At 47.6% G+C, this 14,938-nt stretch overlaps 1 protein-coding gene across 4 annotated transcripts in view; it reads right to left on the reverse strand.

Annotated features, from left to right (window-relative positions):
- The window catches only part of PTCH1 (patched 1), a 117,480-nt gene that overhangs the window by 98,734 nt on the left and 3,808 nt on the right, over window positions 1-14,938 (reverse strand). The window contains exons 1-2 of one of the 4 annotated variants that reach the window (XM_035099608.2): window positions 6,289-7,280; window positions 4,366-4,558 (exon numbers count right to left, since the gene is read on the reverse strand). In XM_035099608.2, coding sequence (XP_034955499.1) covers window positions 4,366-4,558; window positions 6,289-6,696 — 601 coding nt within the window. In that variant the 5' untranslated portion in view covers window positions 6,697-7,280. Of the gene's footprint in view, window positions 1-3,766; window positions 4,141-4,365; window positions 4,559-5,488; window positions 6,082-6,288; window positions 7,281-14,938 lie in introns of those variants that run through there. The other 3 variants (XM_035099612.2, XM_035099609.2, XM_035099613.2) reach the window with 3 other exon arrangements.

The raw sequence follows: 14,938 nt of genomic DNA on the forward strand, positions 1-14,938 counted from the left end.
GTTACAATTTTTATATTGGGTGTCATATTGAGATTTAATAAACTGCATAAAATGTAGTGCTTAAATGTATTAGATAACAAAAAAAATGTTGAGGTCAACTTCATTTAGCTTTACTTTATATCATATTTTTTTCTTCTTCTCCCAGGAGTAATATTTATATTATGCATTCAATCACGGAGGAATTGTCACTGCAGTAATCAGGAGGTTGCAGGCATTAAACTGTCAGGAGAAGTAGGTGGTAAGAGATGGGTCCATCAATCATGGAGGATAGATTATGTGTGTCAGCCAAGACAAGACGACTTCAGACCTAAATCCACAAGCATTCTTGTAAGCCCAATTGCAGTCAACTAGATTTATGAACATGCAGATGAGCAGGCCCACAGCCTAAAATAGCTGGATACAGAATTTTTCAACATTTGGTCAGAAGTTGTGGATATTCACGTGCTGCAAATGAAGAACTGACTGTATAGACTGAAGGACTCCCAATGAAAAGCAGAAACTAAAAAAGCTGATTAAGAGCACCATTTTGATCAGCCTCTGAAGGCATAGGCTTACAAAGCGCAACACCTAAGAAGTGTTCCACCAGATCAGACTGTCTAGTCCAGTATCTTGTTCCTCACAGTGCTTCTGGAATATTCCAAGGAGGGCATGAAGACAATAACCCTCAGGAAGCCTGAGAGAACCCTTGGGGCAGTTCCCCCCTCTATCCACCCTTCTCTGTGCCCCGAAGTGAGTGAAGCACAGCGAACATATGCCACCAACTCTTAAAGAGACCACCAGCTGGCCTTAGAGAATTGTCGCTTGGCATTTTACGCCATTTGTTTGTTTTCCTATTTTAAATTTTTAACTGCCTTGGGTGCCTTGGCAGAAAGGTGGTATAAAAATAAAATAAGTACATGAAATAAATACAATAGTGTTCATTGATAGACCCATCCTTCATTCATCTGTCTAAACGGCTTTCATAGCTAACAGCCTCCTCGCCATGTTCATTTATGAAATTCACTGCCACTATTTACTTCTGCGTTATGTGAAGCAATACTTCACTTTGTCTGCTCATATCTTCTGCCAGTCAGTTTCATTGGATGAATGCAAGTCGTAGTATTATGAGAGAAGGAAATAAACTTCTCTTTATCACTTGCTTCACGCTATGTCCAATTTCATCACCCTATACCATACCCCCATATTAGCCACTATTTTCCTCAACTGAAAATCTCCAAGTATTGTAGCTTCCCCTCAAAGGGATGGTGCCCCAATCATTTTCATAGCCCTTTTCTGCTTTTTTTCTAGCTGTACAATATCCTTCCAGGGTTGTGGCAACCAGAACAGTACAGAATATTCCAACAGAATTGGCCACATCATAGATTTGTATAAGGACATTCCAATATTGACAGTTTTGTTTCTGATCCCCTCACTAGTGATCTCCTAAATGGAATTTGCCTTTTTCACAGTCACAGCTCACAGGGTTGACATCCTCAGCAAGCTATTCCTTTTAATCTATTTGCTGGTTGACTACTTCAAGTTAAGACCCCATCAGCATATATGCCAATATATATGCCGTGTCAAGATTATTTGCCTCGAGGCAAACTGTTTTTGGCATTTTACTGTCTCTTCACCAAGTTTGGAGGGATTGTTTTGGAGCCCTTCATAGTCTGCTTGGGCTTTCACCACCTTGAATAATTTGGTATCGCCTGCAATCTTGGGACACCTCCATACTGATCCTTATCTCTAGATAATATCCGAAAAAGTTAAAAGCACCAGTCGCAACAGAGATCATTTGGGAAGTCATTTATCGTGTTCACAGAGCTCCCAAATGTTTTGTCCATTATGTCTCCAACCCCTTTAAACATACAATATAGCCTTGGCAAGCAAAAAAGACAATGCCTGAGAAAGAGTCCTTTCTGAAATCCCGAAGAGTCACTACGAGGGAAAATTGACAATACTCAAGTTGACGGACCAATGGTCTTAGCTTCCTGTGTTCCAGAGTGTTCATGCATTCTGTCCATACAAACATGCACTTGGCCAAACTTGGCCCTCCAGCTGTTTTGGGACTACAATTCCCATCATCCCTGACCACTAGTCCTGTTAGCTAGGGATGATGGGAGCTGTAGCCCCAAAACAGCTGGACAACCTTATTCACTACCTGCCCTCAGTGACCATGGGTGACCATGAGCCAGTCACTGCCTCTCAGCCTAACCTACCTCTCAGGGCTATTGTGGGATTGAATGAGGAGGGTGGAGAACCATGTGTGCCCTCTTGAACTCCTTAGAGAGAAAGGGTGGGATATAAATGCAATAAATTAATGTCCTTTCCCACAAGTAAGTGGTTCACAATCACATTAAGGTTTCCTTTTAAATCAAAAACTTGATGTACCCCCCCCCCATTGTCATCAAGAACGCAGCATATGGGGAAGGGAGGTTTAAGTGAAAGTTACCGCCTTGTGTGGTGATCAATGTACGAAAAAACGCTCTCATTGACATCAATGAGATCCGCAATGCTAAATGTGAGGGGAGAAAACATTTTTCACTGATATTGTGGCTGGGAAGGCAAGATTTGAGCCTCCTTCTCCATGGACTGCATTCCTGAGGTAAATCCCTATAAACGTAACAGCGTTTTAATTTTAGAAATCCCATTACATGATTGCTAATCACTTTGTTAGTGTAATGTGTAGTTAGTTCCTGAGTTATTATTTCTAGAACTGACTATCGTCACTGTACATCACTTATTATAAGGACACAGGCCCTGTAATACACTGCAGATAACATTACATGGACATACAAATAAAATTTCCTTATGCTTGAAATTCCACAAGCATTAAGATTTGTTTTCTAAAGGCTCTTGTTCCTGCTAAAGACAGCAGTATGTTTAGGCACTGGAATCGATAAAACAGGAGTGGGGTATAGGTTGCCCTCCATATCTTGCTGGACCCATCGTCTCTGACCATTGGGCATGCTAGCCGGGGCAGATGGGATTTGGAGTCCAGCAATATCTTGAGGGCCACCTCTGTTGTAAAAGTACACTTCCTTTCTCATCTCCTCACTCTTCATGAAGCCAGGCAGGCTTCCTTCCTTTATCTGAGGTAGGATGATGAGAGTGGGAAGAATTAATTGAATCAATCATTGTTTTCTGAACATGAATATAGCCATGGTTATTCTAAAGGCCACCACATTACCAAATGTAAACTCCTTCACCAATCGTTTGAGTTGTGCTAGTATTAAACACAAAGTCTGCCACAGTGCATCTTCTCGCCAAGCTAGAACTATTTTACCCAAAGCAGAGCTGCACTCTCGCTTGGGAACGAAGCTCAAGACAAACCTGTTTCTGAATAAACTGCTTAGTTTATAGACTTTCTTCCCAACGTGTTTTTTTTTTAAAAAAAAGAAAATATGTGATTCACACCAAATACCTAGGTTTCGGGTAACTGAGGAAAGCATCCCTTTAAAAACAAACCAAAAAAACAGCAATGGAAACCTTCAATGAATAAGGGCATCCAAAACACCAACCAATCCATTTATCAAATGCCACTCAGGAAAATCAGATAAATTACATATACACAGACACACATTTTCCACTTTGTTCAAAAATCAGATGTCCAACAACTAACATTAAAAAGTATATATTGTTTTTTTAAAAAAAATCATTGCCTTTAAAAACAACAACCCCCCCCCCTAACTTTTCTCCCTCCCCACACCGGAGATCAGTAATCTGCTTTGCAAACATTCCAACCTACGTTCCAGTCTGTGCTTCACTTTTCCATATTTTTTTTTACCTTGAGACAAATGTTTTTCCCCCTCAAAGCTGAAAGCTGTCCAAAAAAACAGGACCACACACAAGCATAGCCCTACCGAGCTGTGCTGATCACGTTCCTCCTGTTCCTGCTGCTGCTGCTAAGGACGGACACACACACACACACACAAAATGGCGGAGGGGGTGGGCTGCTTTCCAGACAGACTTTCCTTTCATGCACTTGAGAGGAAAGAAATAGTCAACTCACACAACCAACCCCCTGCCCTAACACCATGATCTCCTCCTCGCAGGACACACAGGCAGAGACAGAAGGAGATTGTTGCAGACTTGTGGGGGTACCCAGCAAGTCTCCCTTCTTCCTCTCTCTCTCTCTCTCCTTTTTTACCACACACTGTAGCCCCCCCCTTCCCGCTCCCCCCTCCATTTACACCTCCCAAAACATTACGCTCTAGAATAGATTACAACTTGTGTACAGTCCATCTGGCCTGCAGCCAGCATGGAACAACGAACTATCCCCCCCCCCCCTTGGTGAGAGGAAGAAACCCACACACACACTGCTCCAAAAAAATAAACTTCAATTTCAGCAGAAAAAAAGCAATAAGGCTACGGATCAAACCTTACCTTCTACCCAGAGCTCCTCCACATTGGTTTCGAGATTGGCTGCTCTTAATCCCACAGCAAAAGCCCCGAATATCAGAAGGCCGACCACCAAAAATTTCCCACAGTTTTTCTGAATGTAACAGCCCAGTTTAAATAACAGTCTCTGAAACTTTGCTCTCAGCCACAGCGGTGATTTTCTTCCAGTAGCCTTTCCCTGTAAGGCAAGGAAAGATTTTGTCAATGAAGGGCCTGCGGAGAATCACATAAACAGAGTGTGTGTGTGTGTGTGTGTGTGTGTGTGCGCGCACACACACACACACACACACACAGAGAGAGTGTTGTGAATTATTGCCAATAAAGAACATAATATACCTGCACAAAATAATAAGCATTTTTTTCAAGCATCACAATGTGACAGTAGCTTGACAGGCCAAGGTATTAGGCAGTCCCATTACAAAATATTTCCACACACACACACACATACCGGTACATACATATACACAGTTGCTCACGTACAAAACAAAATACATTGTGAGGTGGGGCTTCTTTTTTAGCTGATAACTACCCTGGTCATAAATCAGTCCAGACTGCTGGATTACATCACAACTGGAAATGTATAAATGTACACACTCCCTTATCTAAAGCAGCCTAGAACCCTGCCTTCTCCCTAAAAAAGCCACTCCTGTTGATATAATAATAAATAATAATAATGTCGGTAAAGCAACATGAAGCATGTGATTTTCAACAGACCTGTCAAGTAATGGGGTGGGGGTGGGGGTGGGAGAGAGAAAGAACATTTTCCTGTCCTGTCCTGAGGGGCTTTATGGGGTGGGTGGCAAGAGGAGCCTACTTAATCATAAACTGTTGCCATCATTCATTCCTTGCCTTCCCCGGCTCTTAAGTCCCCACTTCGTAGTAAACTCTCGGCCCACGTGGTCCACAACGCACTTAACATCACAAGCTAATAAGAGTTATTCATTTCCATACGGTTTGGAGACGCTGTGTGATCTGAATTAGGAAGCAGAGCAGCCATCTGTAAAGTTACGACAATATTTGTGAACGGAAGAGGGCAGCCACATGGATTTCTTGCTTCCACCCCCTACCCCCACCAAAAAGCCTTAAAAAATAATAATAATCTGCTCACTGAAATGAAACGATCGGGCCGGAGGGATGCTGTTCAGTTTGAACTCCCCGCCCCCCTCGCCTTCGGTAATCCCTGCAAAATTCCCTTTTCCAGACTCGCTCCTCTCCGCGGGTCTCAAGGCGAAACGAGAGAGCGAGAGAGCGTGCGCGCAATCTTTGACCAGAACCGGGGAGATTTAAGGTAGCAATTTGTTTACAACTTTCACTCTGCTTTCTTGCCGCTGGAGGTGAAACACGACATTCGGTGAGATTTCTTTGCTATGGAAACTCAACCCGGAGAATAAAAGCAAAGCGTGTGTGTGTGTGTGTGTGTGTGTGTGTGTGTGTAAAGGGGGCTGGGGGGGGAGGGTTAGGTAGGAATGTAAAGTACTGTATTGGAATTGTTTTTTCCTTCTCTGAAACTTTTACAGGGCCTGGACAGAAAATTAAATCCGAAGGGAATAAAATGAAAGAAAGAGATGTGAAAGGGGAGGGGGGCGAGAGAAAGAAAAGAACCAGCGATCACTAAGGAGGATGGGAGGGAAACAGAGAAATCACCCCGGGTAACTTTAATTAGAGATGTGCAAAGCACAAACACACACTCCAGGGAAAAGTGGCTTCGAGACTGGAGGAAAAAAGGAGGACTCTCTCTCACTCTCACTCTCTGCCACTAAGGAGCCGCGGACACCCACACACCCCCTCGCACACATGCATAACTAACATTCTCCCAGTGTTTTATTGGCGACTCTTCCCCTTCAACCACCACCACCCCTTTCGGAGAAAAGGAAATTCCGGCGAGGAAGCCCGAGCTCGGGAAAGCACCTTCGCTATCTGCTCCAAGGCGAAGCCTGCATCACAGTAGCTCGGCCGCTGCAGATATTCCGGATCGCGAGGCGCGGCGCGTCTGTTCCCGCCGGTCCTTCTCCGCCTCCTGCTGCCGCTTCTCCCCGGCTCATCCGGCTCTCTGCAGCCGCCGCCGCCGCCTCCTCCATCGCCGCTGCTGTTCTCCGGCTCGGAGGCATTAACAGCTGAGGCCATGTTGCCGCCGCACAGCCGGGGCTGCCGCCGCAGCCGCTGCTGTTGTTTTGGCGACCCAGGGGCTGCGTCCCGCGCGGTTCCCCCTAGCGCGCTGCTGCTGCTGCTCCGGGACGATCCAGATCCAGCGGGACCGGGGGTGGGCTGGCTCGGGGGCGACGCTCTGCTGCTGCTGCTGACAGACCACTTCTTCATACCGCGTTGGCTGCTGCTGCTGCTGAAGTTGCTGCTCTAGCTGCTCCCGGCGAGTCAGACCCCGAGCCTTCCATTGCAACATTTCGTGAGGATCCGGAGGTCGCCGCCGCCGCCGCCGCCGCGTCCCACATCCAGTGTGCGAGGGTGAGCGGGGCCAGGCACTCTCAGCGGGCTCGCCTTCCCCCCGCCTAGTCCTTTCGGGCTGCGATTGCTCTCCAGGCTCCTCACCGTTCGGCCGCGGGAAGAAAAGCCAGACTCCCCCTCCGGTCTCTTTTTCTCGCCGAAGCAAAAGGGGGCTTGAAGGGAGCCTTGATCTCAGCGCTGGTGGCGGCGGCGGTGCTGCTGCTGCTGCGGCTTCTCCTCCGTCTCGGTGGGCTGTATCATTCTGTCTGGGTGCAGAGCTGTCTCTTAAGATCTCCCCGGGCTCCCCCTCTCCCCGAGATGCGTGTGTCTCTCGCTCTTTCTTCCTCTGCGTGTATGCAGCAGCAAGCAGCAGCTCCCTTGCTTCAATAGATGAGATGAAGGAGGGGAGGAGGAGGAGGGGGGAGAAGGCACTCTCTCCATTTGGATAAAGAGGAGGAGGAGGAGGGGTGAAAGGGAGAGGGGAGAGAGCGGGGAGGGGGGGCTAGAGAGAGAACTGAAATCCCGCCCCTGGGGCTGTCAGATGGCTTGGGTTTCTGGGCTGCGATTGGCTCGACGAGGGCAGAAATTACTCAGCAAACATGACTATTATTAGCTGCTTAGCAACAGCTCACCAAAGTAGAGAGACCACCCAGGCAGGCAACCCTTGTGTGTGCATCTCCAACTTCAGGGGAGCCGTAAAGAGAGCCAGCCTTCTTTGCATGCAATACTTCCATTAAGGAATGCTTCTCTTTTTTTTTCTCTCTCGCTCACTCCACTCATTTTTCCTCCTTTTTTCTTTTCACGAAAGTGTGTGTGTGTGTGTTAAGCAGAAGGAAAGACCGTGGAAGGCGGGGGGGGGGTTAGGGGGGGAAGAGATGCGGTTTTTTTTTTTTAAAAAAACTAACATACTGTACTGAATTTCCTCACGATCGACCTACTAAAATAAATCTCGGTTTATTTATTTTTCCCCTTTTAAGAGGAAAGTGGGACCGTGGGGTGGGGGGAGTGCGGAGAGAAAAAAAGGAGGTAGAGAGACTTTAGCGATACCCGAAGCCTTTAAAAGAAAATCCCTTTAGAGACACTTTGGCCTCAAGCTGCAGCGAATACTGGGAGGTCCAAGATGAATTCCTAGACTTGCACAAATAATGACAGGGGGGTTGGACACTGCGGTGCGCAGAGCCAGATATTTTTCTCTCCTCCTTTTTTTAGTGAACCGAAAAGAGAAGCCTGCGTTCCTTACAAGAAAACAGGCAGCTGTATTAAGAAAAAGACCACAATGAAACCTTAATACTTGAAATAACAGATTGAAAAGCTGAAAGCAGGCAAGTTGCTAGCTTCATGGCTGGGGGCGGGGGATCCGGCTTTTATAATCCTTAAAGAGCAAAAGTATTGCTGGCGGATGCTTTAAAGCTCCCGACCGCTATAGAAATAGTTGCACCACATCTCCATATTTCCTCGTGTTTTTAACATCAGTCGCGATACACGCGTGCGCGCGCATATATTAAACCGCATGGTGTGGTCTTTATTTAATGTGTGGGGGTTTTTTTGCGGGGATAACACGATTACCGTCCTCGTACGTGGTGTAACCGGAATATCATGTTTCCCTTTTATTTTTCAAATGTTTAGTTCGCTACTCTATTGATTACCCAGAGCGAAATTTCGCCCGTGCACGTCCTAGTTACTCGACCGCCGCTGCCGCGACCCCGAGCAGAATTCAGAGCGTGGAAATTCTGCCCTGCTAAAAAAAAATGCAAGATCCTCGTGTCGTGTGTATGTTCTTCTCCTGCCGCCACCTCCGTTTCAGCTGCGTTCCCTCTCTTCCCCCACCTCCTTCCAGTTTTCGGCTCGGATAAGTTACAAGAGTTTTAGTGTTGGTGGAGGGAGTGAAATGGGAGAGTGTTGCTTTAAGGAGAAAGCTTGTGTGTTCATTGAGGGAAAAACCGGGGAGGGGGGTGGCAGCACCGCACATTCAGAGAAAAGGAGGCAGGCCATGGAGGCGGGCTGAGGCTTTCACGTGACTGACTGGCTCGAGGTTGTGCAAACAAGGCTGGGCTTTCCCTCCGCACGAAATCTGGCTGCCGCAGTGCCGCCTCTTCGCTTTAGCGCGCAGAAGGCGAAGCGCACGGGAGTCCAGTCCGGCTACGAGCAGCAAAGCGGGAAAGGAGGCACCGCGCCGACTCCCACCCCTTTCTCTCCCCCCCCCCCAGGAGAGAAAAATGCCAGACAAGCCATAGTACATTCCTAAAGGAGGGCTCTCCCCTTCACGCTGCCCAATAGCAAGCCGCGACCATTGCTGCTAGCCAATGGCGAGGCGACAGAGGACTTTTCCATTCAGTTCTGCGCTACATTTCGGGGGGTGGCGTTTTGCTGCGCCAGCCGTGCTCCGGGGATCAGAGCGCCGGATTCACACCGGCCTGACCCTGATCTCAATTGCTCAGCGACTCGTTCTGCAGTTCTTCTCCGAAAAGTAGTTGTTGCGGCGATAGAGATGTCAGGTTATAGGTTCTTCTCTCCGCACCTCCCCGGTTGGCACCAGCGGCAGTCACGCGAAAAAGCCCGCTGGTTTCTAAAGAAGTCTCGTTCCTCCCAAGGCACGTGTTGACTTTTTGCAGAGAGGCAAAGTTGCAAGGCGAGGAAAGCTCCTGCATTACCGGTATAAAAATCCCATAAGGGTAATTAAATTGGAATGGGGAAACTCACTGGGAATTGCATTAGGGCTATGATCCGCAAACCGCTTCCTCCGGAGCAAACACTTAAATAAATCCCAGTGGAACTTCAACCTTGCTTGTCGATATCAGGGTGGTTACTAGTGTCGCCGCGGTGTCTATTGTTCAAGAAGTGGCAGTTTTAACCATTTGCAGGCTACCGATCCGCATCAGCCGCTAATGTTACACAAGGGGTGTGTGGGTTGCGGGTTTGTCTGAACGTGACCATTTGTGCTCTGCGAGCAACCCCTCGCTGGCTGTTTAGTGATAGAGCGCGTGTTCAACCCCCACTCCCGCCAGATACGGCTGGGAAAGACTCTTGCCTGAACCCTTGCCGAGCCGCTGTCTGTCAGGGCCTGCAGTGCTGAGCTAGATGGACCAATTGTCCGAATCGAATTGTTACAATACCGATGAGACAAATACACCAGTCGGTGGGTGGCAAACCTTTATTCTGAATGTGGCGGTGATTTGGAATAACTACCCTACTCCAGTTTCACCTTGTCAGTCCCTAATGCGGATTAAAGTGCCACCCACACGCGCGAAAGCACGTATTGGAAATCACGCTGTGGAAGTTACAGCACGTTAACCAGTCTCGAGTAGGTACCAGTACTTAACTGCCTGGAATAAAATTGGCGTGATACGTGCATGTGGCAACAGGGAAGACAAAAACAAAATACTGCTAGATACAGGACTCGCGGGATAAAGCCCGAAGCAACAATACCTAACGGGTATCCCATAATAGCATCCCTTGGTTGGCGTGCTACCACCGTCCTCCTAATTCTCTGCCAGCTTTTCAAGCATCAAGAAATTTCCAGCCCTAGAACAGGGTTTAGTTCCGAGCTAACATGACCAGGATCAAGCTGCAAAGAAGTCCCTCCCCGGGGCGGAGGTCACACTTCTGTGGCCCTGCTCTCCCTTTTGCATAACTCCCCATTACAGACTAACCCCTCCCCGCTCCCTTTTCTTATGCCTTTACAAAGCCGGTTAAAATGTTGGTCCCTAAACTCGACCTGGCGGCTCAAATTTAACAAGCTCTATCTTAATATCCTTCCCCTCCTTCTGCCCCCCTCTCCCTGTGGTCTGGTTAATTTCATACACAAGAGATGAATTACCGAAGGGATCTAATTGGCCTTGTTTCTGCAATATTGTGTGTGTCTCAGTGTAAAAGTCTCCTCTCGACGTGGGTGGTCGAAGCAGAGGACGTCTCCAATTTGCCTCCTTGCTGATGCGCACGAAAGAGCGCGGCTGCCTTCCTCGCGAGAACGTTGCCCCTGATCCATCTGTCCTCCCTTCTTTACATTTGTCTGCATTGTTACCTTTAATATGCATGGCCCGCGCATGTAGCTGCGCCTGGGCAGCAGGATTTGTCAACTTCAAGGAATCGCGAGGCTCCTCCTGCGGATTTAAGGAAGACGGAGTGCTGCCTGTGTGTGTGTGTGTGTGCGTGTGTGCGCGCGTGTGTGTGCGCGCTATCTAGCTCCACGTTGGCTACACGGGCCCGGCCGGCTGCCGTTCTTTTGCGTCTTGCTTTTTCCACGTGGCCTGGGAGAATGGAGGGACGAGGGCCCGCAAAGCCTGCAGAGGGCCGAGGCCAGCCATCGCTCCAGCTGGCCATTTCTTTCTCGCCTTGTTGCAGCGGGATCTGCATTTCATTAGAAAACTTCCCTTGGCGCCACAACAATCGCCCTTCCAAGCAATCTCGGTGCGCACAGCCATCCGTGCACCGGGGCCAGCCACCATAGAGAAGTCCTCCTAGGTGGCGAGAGAACTTCCAGAGTTTCGATCTGTCCTTGCCATGCAGAGGTCATAAAGCGAGGCCTTGCAGCATCCGGTTACATTCATAAAAAGAGACGACGTTGAAATAAACCACCTGCCTTCACGTGGGGGCGGGGAGGGGAAAGAGAGGCAAGACGTGAAAACTGTTCAAGGAGTTGCCATGAGTGTATTTGCATCCTTTTCCATGGTGCAGCCTGAGCCAATACATGTTCCCGGCCTTACTGGGAGGCCTTACTCACTGGGAGGCATTAATGGTACAGGTAATTTGCAAAGCTTTAAGCGTGCAGCGTGTTTTGTTCCCCCCCCCCAATACCCCCCCACCCTATCACAACAACCGAAGAATGAAGTATTTATTCCTACTTGAGAAATGCTAAGAGACTGTCAGTGGCAGACAGACCTGGAACAGACAGGCGAGTGTGTACCTCTGTATTAGAGAGACCACCACACCGCTTCTCATTTTTTAAGAGCCTGAGTCCTCAAGAGTCTGTCTCCCTGCGTCTTAAGCAATGATTTGAACCACGTTTCAACCTGTTAGCAATTTCAGGGCAACTAATAATGAGCTGGATCCAGGCATTTCCTTGAAATCAATGGGGCTTGAGTTAGTAATGACGAAGGAGTCATTACATTTACCTCTAAGTAGGCATACTGTACATAGGAGGAGGGATTAACAAAATCCGGACTGAGCAGTTTTAGATGTGGTTACACGCGTGTTTCTGTGCACGTATGAACAAGGACACGCGTAACTTTTCTATCTTAGTACAGGCCCGCTTTTTACACTCGAACAAAGCCCATCGCTGACAGACTTAGTGTGTTGTGATGAGAATCACCTTTGCCTGCATGTCTTCCACTTCAGCATTCTGGGCGGCTGCAGCAGCGGCCGCGGAGAGGCTTTTGCAAAGAGCAAGCCGGGGCTTGGGAAAGGCCCCCGAACGGCAGGACTCAAGCCGCCCTCGCCTCGGCCCCCGCCCGCCTTCCTTCTGGGTCCCCTCCTCGGCAGCGTCAGAAAGGGAACCGCTCGAGCCAACTTGTCAAAATAATGCGGCTAATTACCCCTGATCTCCTTTAATGGCAAGCTGCTTCGCACGCCACAAAGGAGCGAAGGAGGGATCTGCAGCGCCTACGCGCAGGAAAGCAGGCGGGTCGCCCCGCAGAGATCTCCGGGCAGAAAGGGCCACCAAAGGCCCCGAGAGCTCCAAGTTCACCTGGGAGGGAGGAGGGAGTTCGTCAGGATGGGGGGGCCCTGGGCTAAAGAGCATGGGAACGGCATCCCAGTTAGAGAGGAGGCGCCATTCCAAACGGAAACCCTCGGAGCTGGCGAGCCAAGCCCCACAGATAGGTTTGTACCAGGCACAAGCATCACAATTTCCAGGAAAACTTGGGATTGCCTCTCTTCATTCTGAAAGAAGACCTTCTTAATGCAACAAGAAAATGACACTTTTAAGAGCCTGAGTTTCTAGTCCTCAAGATGGTTTTAGTGGTTTGTTTGTTTTTAAAGATGAGAGTAGAAAGGTTACAAGATGAAAAGAAAGGCAGAGCACCATCTGTGGAAGATTGATTTTTTGGGCTCGTTCAGCTTTCCAAAGGTGCACATAATATCTTGCACCTGGCAAATCCCCTGTATGACTGTACAGTGATTAAGGTGTGAGCACTGTTATCCTGTGTGTGTATGTTGTTACTGTACAGAAAAAATGAGAAAGACACCAGCACCAGCAGCTGAAAGGGTTGTCCCAGATTTAAAAGCAGGATGCTTCTGAGAAGGTTGACAGCTATTACTAAGGTATATCCAGCTATATGGACAGTACTGCCCTCTGCCAAACTCCAGAGTCCTCCAACCACCTTCCACTGAACAGTTTCACCATCCTGAGGATTAGAAGCTCAGGCTTAAAACAATAAATAAATCTCCCAGTGCTGGGAAAGCTGTGCCACCCCCAGCTGTTGTTGGACTCCAACTCCCATGGCAATTGGTCAGGACTGATAGGAGTTGCAGCCTAGCAATATCTGGGGAGTCACAAGTCCCATCCCACCCCCACAACATAGTGTCTTTTAAAATGAGAAAAACCAGCCCCAAGCTTTCCTAGAAGTCAGCCTTCTGACTGGGGACTTCCTACCTCTCAAAACCCAGGACTTGGTGCTGACAGAGACTATTTGGTTGTGGTTATTTTGTATTTGCGGTTTTCAGTGGTGCTATTTTATTTCTTAATAAAAACATACATGAAATTATCTTCACATGACAAGCTGTAAGTTATGACCCACAGAAAAACGAGTGATTTTGTTGGAGGGCCCAAAGTCAATATTTCCAACTTTTATCTTTGTGTGTCTCAGGTATGACAAATCTTCATGCATTTACGTACACACACCCCATCCCCAAATATGCATTTTGGGAAGAGAGATCAGTTTTCCTTTTTAGTCTGAAATTTATCACTGTGAGCCTCTCTAAGTGAAGGCCAAGAAGAGGGGAGATGCTTGAATTTTTAAGTGTAAGGTAAACAGCTGATGTTAAGCAGTCAATTATCTCCTAGCTTTTCAAGAATGAAAGCAAAGGAGAGGGAGGCAGATGGTAAAAGGAGAGACTTCAGCAAAGTGAAAATGCTGTGAAAATTTGCTGTCCAGCATCATCAGCGCCATTAAAGTTGCTTTTTTCTTGACTGTACCACTTCAGGCTACAGGAGTGGAATCCATTTGTGTTCTGCTTTTCTAAGAGAAAAGCCCTTGCGTGTAGAAAATCACAATGTTGAAGTGATGGGATAAACCAGTCTCTCTCACCCATGCTCTTTTTCTTTGTAAAGGGGAAGTTTGCTTATTTCTCGTGTGTGTGCGTGCGTGCATTGAGACATTACATCTTCCATCTGTAGCCAAGGTGTACTACTTGAATCCATTGTTTGCATAGACTAGACCAGGCTTCCTCAACCTCGGCCCTCCAGATGTTTTGAGACTACAATTCCCATCATCCCTGACCACTGGTCCTGCTAGCTAGGGATCATGGGAGTTGTAGGCCAAAAACATCTGAAGGGTTGAGGTTGAGGAAGCCTGGACTAGACTGCCTCTTATCAGCTGGCATAGGTTCAGGGGTAAGGGGCTTGATGTTTTCTTTCCTGGACCAGTCACCTGATCTATGCATTACATAAACAGAATGAGGCAGGAGACTGGGAAGCAGTAAATTTTTGTACCATTTCAGGGTACAGGTGGAGGGAATCATATTCTGAATGCTCTCCAAAACTTCTCTTTTAGTTGTGTTGGAAGCAATTTTGAAAGTGGGGAGGAATATTCCTTCTCCTCAGTACTCTTATGCAAAATAAGCCTCATTTCCCAAATCCTGCATATGGTAAGCTAGCGCATCAAAATACCAAAAAAATGTAATCCTTCTGATAATATGACACCCTACCTGCAGCCTGAAACAACATAGTCTAGAATTCTAGCACTTCGTAGAATAAGATATGGCCTGAAACATCTAGCTGAAGCTAAGCAGGCCAGAGTCTGTCTAGATAATATACTTCCTCAGAATCATGTTTATGCTACTTAGGGTTCCATGATGGAAGAAAGGTGATATATAAGGGGGAGAAACTGCAGGAGATGAAGGGTTTTGTGGCTCTCCTTGCAATGTCTAAGAATCCCGGTTCTAATCCTGTGCTCTGCTAGAG

This window comes from Zootoca vivipara, chromosome 11 (assembly GCF_963506605.1).
Source record: "Zootoca vivipara chromosome 11, rZooViv1.1, whole genome shotgun sequence".
In the NCBI taxonomy this organism is placed as follows: Eukaryota; Metazoa; Chordata; class Lepidosauria; order Squamata; family Lacertidae; genus Zootoca; species Zootoca vivipara.